At 36.4% G+C, this 8,616-nt stretch overlaps 1 protein-coding gene across 1 annotated transcript; it reads left to right on the top strand.

The window, feature by feature from the left end:
• Positions 1–4,516: 4,516 nt before the first annotated feature.
• On the top strand, positions 4,517–6,046 carry LOC110099863 (basic leucine zipper 23-like). The gene has a single exon (XM_020827162.2). The coding sequence runs from the start codon at positions 5,281–5,283 to the stop codon at positions 5,737–5,739; it is 459 nt and encodes a 152-aa protein (XP_020682821.1). The 5' UTR covers positions 4,517–5,280; the 3' UTR covers positions 5,740–6,046.
• Positions 6,047–8,616: the final 2,570 nt, after the last annotated feature.

Genomic DNA, 8,616 nt, shown 5'->3' with positions numbered 1-8,616 from the left:
ACGAAATTTTCTAAAAAATTCAGGACTTAGAAAAAATTTTGGACTTATACGAATTTTTGAGAAAAGTGGAGAACTCTCAATTAAGCAAAAATAACTAAATTAGTAATGATTTAAACATATCATTTGATCAATCAATTGAACTATTCAATCAATAGATTACACGTATTAGAATATTCGAAGACTCATTTTGGGATCGATTCGCTCTCCCAAATCTCCTCGCCGTCAATTTAATCCGGTCGAGTCGAGCGCTCCCTTACCTCCCGGCATCGGGGAGGGGACGCCGGAAGGCTGCCGAAATTTACTCAAAAATTCTAAACTTAGCCAAAATTTTGGGAAGATTTAAAAATGTTCAAATGACTCTCACAAAATTAATTATTCTTATTTTTTAACTGAACATCTCTAGAATAATAAAGAAAATGATAATAGATGTGTCGGTTACAAAAAAAAAAAGTAATTTGGACGAACTATAATAAAATGATTTGACTTTAAAGAGTCTTTGTGACTAAAATATAATTTCGATACAAATCAAAATAATAAAATTACTTCTTAATTCAATATTGAGTAAAATCATATACAAAAGTGGGGAGTTCGCAATGTCCATAACAACTAATCTGTGGGCAAGAACAAGAAGTTCGTATCGAAATACTACAATTCACCTATGAGAAGGAATAGGGAATTCGTAGTGCCTACAACAACTAGTTTGCAAGCAAGGGAAAAGAGTTTATATCAAATAAACTAATCTATTTACGGGAGAGGATAGGAGAACTTATAACAAGCAAGATAATTCTCCTACGAATGAGCATGATCTCGTAATGTCTATAGAACAATCATTATTTGCAAGCTATATTGAGTGGGATAATAACAACAAATGGATGTATTTTTATGTGCTACAAATGAAACCGAATTTAGATTAACGCCACCAGATCCGCAACATGTCTACAAGCAGACAGAAGGCGTTCTTAGGTCCTAAAATGAAAATTTGGGCATTTCTTAAATAAAATCACTCTCACATAACGGATCATATTTAAATATTTTTAAAATGTCCCTTATATATTAAATGTGATTCATTAAATTAAATACCCTGCATGTGCTCCGGTCAATGCATTAAAGTTACAAACATCAAATGACCGAGAAAACTGCGCAGGGTCAAATGCTACAACCCGCATGTGCTCCAATCGTCACATCTAAGTCCCAAATCCAACGATTTGAGAATGTTGAGCGGGTCTATATTCAAGTTTCATCCTCCTCCTTGAAAGGACTGGAGTCGACATGACTTGAAGTATAAAATGCCTCCCAAAATCCTACGAAAATACAAATGTCTTTAAAAACACCCCGATGATGGTCGTGTTGATCGAAAATCTCAACCGGAGGGGTCAAATCTCAAATTTTAAATCCAATCAAATCTCTGAGGAGGGGTCAAATCTCAAATCTCAAATGTCAAATTTTAAATCTCAAATGTTAAATTGGAAATCTAACAAAAGCACAAATTCTTGAAATGAAATCAATCACCTAAAAACTTAAAATTAAAAATCATCCACCTCCCGCAACCGTTTGTCGGGGGTGATAAATTTAAAATTAACCTCATCTCACAAAGAGCGAATGCATGTTGGGTGTATCACTACGATTCATCCTCAAACAGTCTCTTGCCAACAGGGACGTGGCACGTGCCCTCTGATCGGGTGGTTTTGCCGCAAAATGGCACCATTATATTACGATCACGGCCAAAGCCCGTATGTTCCCTAAAGGCGTCAAACCCTTGAGTTATGAATCATAGGGTATATTCGATAGGCATCAAGTTCTTTGTCAACTAAGGTGGATTTAGATATATCCCCATAGACCAACATCAACCCAGGTCTACAAGGTATTCTTGGACGAAGCAACCCATGGCTGCCGACAAGATATCTTATGTCAGGTTGGGTCGACTACCTCCTCTAACTAAGTAGATCAGGGATCATGACAGCCCGGAACGACGGAACCATGAGATCTTGATCGGGCTCGTCTTCATTCCCCCCACCATCAGTTTTAAATTTTGTGGTGATAAATTCCAAATTTAAAACTTTCAAATTTAAAATTTAAACCCTAAAATTATTGCTATTATACAATAGATTTATAACCTATTTGACATCTTTTACGACTAGCCTTAATCGAAAGTTCTCTCCTGTTATCAGGAGGGGTAATTAACTATAGGGGCTTGCGCCTATAGGAAACCAGAACTCAAATCAAAAAGTCCTCACAAAATGAGGGCGAAATCTCTGGGTAGTGTCTTATCTAAAACCCAATCTGCCTTCTGAAAATTCCCCCGGAACCTAATCTAGTTAAAACTCTCTACGTCATCGTCACCCAAACATTTAAAAAAAAAATTGACGGATGGCGTGGAGAGGTCGGGATCATAACACAATCTAAAAATGGAATTTTTCGGAGCCCACATAGTTAAATGATTAAAATAAAAGATATGTGCAATTCTTTCAAAAAAAATTCCAGTGCGTCACATGGGTGTCAATAAATGACCTGTCCCGTCAACCAAAATTCAAGTTCAGGTTTACCAAATTAATAAATGGGTGGGTTTAGGTTGGTTTTTCCAATTTATTTATTAAACGGATCGAGTTTACGTTGACTCACAAACTCATTTTTTTCTCTAAAATGATGCATTTAACATATATCGTCCTTTTTTTTTTTAAATAATCATAATCGGCAATTTTTCTTTTCTTTTTTATCAAATATGCTAAGCATTATAGTTACTAGTTTATTAAAAAAAAGGAAGGGTTTACGTCATTATGGTTGCTAGCAAATCGTGTTTGAATTGATATTTTTGACCCGTTTATTAAACAGATTGATTCAAATTAATTGAATTTTAATTTGATCAATTTCGTGTCAAACCTAAAACAGATCCATCAAACCGTTTTAACACGCTTCATTTGGAACGAGGGCAGGATTTCTTCCGCGAAGGATATCCGTATTCTTGCAATAAAGGGCATCAAATGAGTTGTCGGCTGCTATTAAATCAGCTTTCAGGCAAAAAAAGGTCAAATTCTTGAGGTGGGCCTCCTCCCTTTAAACAACCGCTAAAAATTATCTGGGCATTGAAATAAAATTTTAATAAATATTTTTATATTAAAGTTGGAGAGTATATGTATTTAAAAATACCTATATTTAAAATAAAAACCTTTTTATACAAACTAATTTAGAAAATTTTAAAATATTGAAATGAAATTTTTTTAATAAATTTAAGCGAATTGAATATCAAATGCATGGATTCTAAATATAGAACTTTTATTTGGTCCGGTCACAGGACGTAGCTCTACGTTCGGTCGCCAGTAGAATCACGGCACGCGTTCTCACTATTTACCGTGTGCCCCGACAATCCTACCCGGAACGGAACCGGTATTGCTCGGTATCACTCGGTATTGCTAGGTATTGGTCGATTTTGCTCGACAATAACCAATACCGAGCAAATACCGATTAATATCGAGCAATACCGAGTTGTACCGAGTTTTTCTAGAAAAACTCGGTACAACTCGGTATTACTTGGTATTGGTCTTCACAGAGCTGCATTTCTTGTTATTGCTAAGCAATACCAAGCAAATACCGAGTAATACATTGCAGTACGTGAAACATAGCATTCCCAAGTTCCGGTCCGGGTCAAGTCTTCGGGCCGCGCGGTAAAGAGTAAGAACACGTAGCGACATGTAATTGGCAGCCAAACGTAGCTCTACGTCCAGTCATAGGACGTAATAATTGTTCCTACATATAAGGGTTTCATGAATACTAGTATTTGATTTGAAATACAACAAATGTTGTGCATTTAGGATTCACCATTTAGCTCAATTTCAGCGCATTTGGGATTCCTATTTTTTGAGCTCTTTCTTAATATATAATAAATTCATCAAAATTGCTGTTGTCCATTGTCAGCTGCTGGCTACCACCATCAATTGGCCGCCGCCATTGTCCATCACCAAACATCATCACCCGCAAGTCATTGTCGAACGCCATACGTTCCCACCATCAAAGTCATCGTCGATGACCACTTGCCACCACTAATAACCAAACACCACCATCGACCACCACCGCTTTGATACTATCCACTAAACATCACTAATTTTTTGACGTTGCACTGCATTCATTTTACTTCAAATAAATATAAAAAAGTAATTACTTGCATTTATTTTATGATCATCCAAACAATACCAAAGAATTTCAAATACAATATATTTCTTTCATACGATGTTCATTTTTTAACCTACTAAACACGGTGTAATATAAAAGAATGCTAATTACAAAATAATTCTCTTTTAATTTTTCATAAAACTATTCATTATCTATAAAATTAATCTAATTATCCACATGTAATATGAGATTCATTTTTAAAGATGATTTAAATTTATATCATATAATTCTTTATCTATTTATACATCTAATACTAAACTTTTATATTTATTTATCTTACATCAAATCATCAAAATCAAATAAAAATTTCATAAAAAATATATATTTTATTTTAGGTAGGATAATATTTCAGATTCGGCTCCACCGGCTGAAAGAGAACAAAAGCTTTATTGCGTTGAAAGGCAGAGGAAAAAGCCAATATGAGAGAAAAAGGCTGCTTTCTTCTATATGCTGGCTGAGTTCAGAGCTCCATCAGAAGAGCTTTTGATACGGTCCCTCCGTTAATTTCAAGTTTTTGATGCTCGATCGATTTCCACTCCACCAAAGCACATCTCAGTGCTCGAATATCACGAAATCGCTCCTGTAAAGAGTGATTGATCTTTTGTTGCAGGTCTTTAACTTCTCGATCCAATTTCGTTGTCTTGTCCAATTGAAGAGCTTTCCATGTGTTTCCTGCGTCAAGTTCCGTTTTTGATGCTCGATTTTTGCCACGGAAGAGTAATCGTTGAATTTAATTGATAGGCCATCTCTTGCCCAGTTCCATGGGAAGAGTGGTTAGTCTTCTAACCCCTTCCCCGTGTAACTTACAATTCAGATTCTGATGCTCTAGCTCTGAACGTAAGCAGTTTGAAATAGCCAGAAAGTTTCATCTGGCTTTACTCTCTCTGCTTCGTTGTGGATTTTCTTCAGAAGTGAGAGCTTTCTTGTAAGATTAGTTGAGCTGCACAAAAGCTGGAAATCTGCAAGCATATATAAAATCCGATTCTGAAGCAAAATCTCATCTTTGGTTGAAAGTTTAAGTTATTCTCATCGATTCTATTAGCTCCAAGGATTGGAATGAAGGAGCAGTTGGTTCTAATTCACTTTGGAATGGAATGAAAGACCTGCAAGGTAGTGATGGATGATGGAGAAGTTGACTATTCAAGCTACCCTCTTTCAACTAATCCTGACTTATCAAGCTGCGAAAGCATTGATGAGCTGTTGAGAAATACAAGAACATGTACACATACCCACACTTGCAATTCCCCGGGGCCAGCCATTGCAACACACACCCATACTTGCCACCACACTCACACCCAAGTGTTTGCTTCTGGTGAAGAAGAACAAGGAGAGGGAAAGGAGCTGAAGAAGCCAGCCAGGAAGTCACTGGGGAATAAGGAGGCTGTTCGGAAATATCGAGAGAAGAAGAAGGCACATGCAGCTTACTTAGAGGAAGAAGTGAAGAAATTGCGTTTTATGAACCAGCAGCTCTTGAGGAGATTGCAAGGACAGGCTGCACTTGAGGCTGAGATCTTAAGACTGAGGAGCCTTCTGGTAGATCTCCAAGCTAAGATTGATGTTGATCTTGGCGTTTAGTTTTTACCCTTTTCGGATTGAATGAGGTTAGATCTTTTCAAAAAGTTAAACATTTCAACTCTCATCCTTTTTTAACTGGGTTTCCAGTTATTTTATAGCTGTAATTTGTATGTTAAGGAGCATAAAATTTCTAGTTTTAGGCATATAGAAAGGTGATCAGAGTTACAGGATTCCTGGAAAGCAGCATCTGTGTATAAACATATATATGCCTTTCCAGTTAGATTCATGTAGTAGAACTCTCATACAAAGTAATGATGTGGTGTATTTTAATGAAATGGGAATTATAGCGCATAGTAATTTTTTATTATTTGAGGCTATGGTGATTTGATTTTCCTTTATAAGTTTGGTCGGTAACTTAGAATTTGTCTATATTGTTTGGGTTTATCAGTACTATGAAACTCCTTTTTCAGACAAGAAGAATGTTGGATTAAAGATATCAGTATAAAAGACAGTTCAAGAAATACTTATTATTAGAGTTTGGTTAATAAAAAACCAGTAGTTGCATTCTCCAGTATTGTGGTTGCCAAGTTTTGATATTTGATCTAGATTTAAGTGTTTAGTTTAGGTTTTATTATTTTGACCCTCTAATTGTTTTACCGTAAGTAGGGGTGGCTTGTATGTGTTTGATGGGGAAAATTGAATAAAGCTGAGTTTTATTTTCCTCCAAACTCCTGTCTCCCTTCTGTCCCTCTCCCTCTCTCTCTCTCCCTCTCATCCAAAAAAGATCAAGAAGCTTCTTCCTGTGAAATCCCTTAAGTAAAAAAAAGTTAAAGTTTTAAGCATTGAGGCGCCTTTTGGTGTAATGACTAGAATTTATGTAAGAAACTCCACAGTTAAGCGTTCTCATCCCGAAGCAATTCTGAGATGGGTGACCTATTGAGAAGTTACACCAACATGTCAAAACTGTGAGACCATTAGGCCAAAGCGGACAATATCTCCATAGTTAAAAGTTTGGGCTATCACACTTCCTCCTCAAGATTTCCTAACAACATGCAATTATGCTTGTTCCATCATGACTATTGAAGCTTATTTCTCCCCAAAAAACAGCTTGAATTTTGGACCAGTTTTCTTTAAAAGTTGCAATTTTATCACCTATATTGAGCAAGTTCATTTTTTTAAGAGAAAAAAATGGAATTAATTATGGAGATTTGATAATTCCTTGTGCATGCAGGTAAATCACAAATAATCTTTATTCCTTTTTGTTGAAGTCTCAAATAAGTCAATATTTGGTTTCAAGCTTTATATGACAACATTCATGGTAGTATAATATGTCCCATATGCATCAAACATCTGTGTCTGTCTTCCATTGTATTCGAGATGCTTACCGGGCTAAGTTGTTGCTAAAAGTTCAAACCAATAATCAATAAGATACTCAGTGGCAAGAATATTATTTGAATTTGTTAAGTGTAGAGTCCAATTTCATTAGTTATTTTGGATAAGATTTGATTTTGATTTTTTCACATTGGGAGAGATAAGACATTGATTCAATTACAATCCTATATTTTTTCGTCCACATATTCGTTGCGATGTTGTCCGTTTTGTAGAGCTTTTTTTTTGTTTGCCAAACCTACAAAGGAACTACTATAAATAGGGGTTTATATACTTCTCTGAGTTGCAAATTTCATTTGGGAACACTTAATGATGTAGAACGGGTGGGAGGCTTTGCTAGGGAGAGGATCTCTTCTCCAAAATCTGAAGGAAATTCTGACTTCTTTGCCCAATACCTGAGAAGAATCTCAGATTTTCTCTTGAGAGGAGAGGGGAAGCAAGCTCCAAGCTTCTTTCTCTAAAAAAAAGAATCTAAAAACAATCTCAGCTTTTGATCCAAAAAATTATGAGAGAAATTTCTGGATTCTGGGCTTAGGAGGAAGGGGAATTGGAAGGAGCATTCAAGCCTTAATTCCAGCAAGGTGTTGAGTGGGAGAGAGGGAGAGTTGGGGAGAGACAACCCAAGAAAAGAGCTTGGGGGAGTTCGGCCAGCAGCAGGGAAATCTGGAGCAATTAAGAGAAGGAGGGAGACGGTGAAAAAAAAGAATAGAAAAAAAAAATCTGATGAATTAGAGAGGAGAAGGGGCGGCAGGATACAAGGAAGGCTGAGGGAAAATTCAATTCCGTAAATCTGGGATATGAATTAGGGAATCAATTAAGCAATAAATTTATTCAACGTCGGCTAAAAGAGGTGGCTGAAATTTTTTAAAGCTAAGCTGGAATTAGTAAGCCGGTGATATGGGGAGGGGAAAAACAAAAAGGGGAAAATTATTTCCTGAATCAGGTTTTAGATTTAGGAAACAAAAATAAAAAATTGGGTTAAGGGGAAATTTCGGCTAGGCTGAAATTAAGTGGATTTGAAACTATTTCCTTAAAGCAAGGAAAGGGAAAAAGTAAAGAAATCAAGAGGTGGGGCATGAGGGGGGGTTCGGCCAAGCAAGAACCAAGGAGCAATTAATGTGGAGATTTATGGCTCATTGATTTGAATTTAAGAATTAGGAAAGTGAGACAATAAATCAGATTTGAATTTAAAATTCAAATTGATTTCAATTGAGCACTTTCCAAAAATAGGTGAGCTAAATCAGGAGAGAAATTTGAATTTCAAATTTTTAAACAATTTGAATTTCAAATTAAGCCATAATAATATGGACCACAAATTAGGAAACTCAAGAAGGAGGAGGTAAAGGTGAGGCCGACGGCTACTAAGGTGGAGCCGGCGGCATGGGTTTGGGTATGGGGGATTAGCCGTGAGGTGGAGAGGGGAGGAGGAAGAAGATGACTAATAGGAGCAATAAGAAGGAACAAAACAAAAACAAAGAAAGAAAATAACAACCGCGAGCCTTGGAATCTTCCGAAGACTGACGGGTGATGCTTTGCCCTTCTCCAAGG

Source organism: Dendrobium catenatum, unplaced genomic scaffold (genome assembly GCF_001605985.2).
Source record: "Dendrobium catenatum unplaced genomic scaffold, ASM160598v2 fragScaff_scaffold_437, whole genome shotgun sequence".
Lineage (NCBI taxonomy): Eukaryota > Viridiplantae > Streptophyta > Magnoliopsida > Asparagales > Orchidaceae > Dendrobium > Dendrobium catenatum.
Note: the sequence above shows the minus strand (reverse complement) of the source record. Positions and strands in the feature narration are given on the sequence as shown.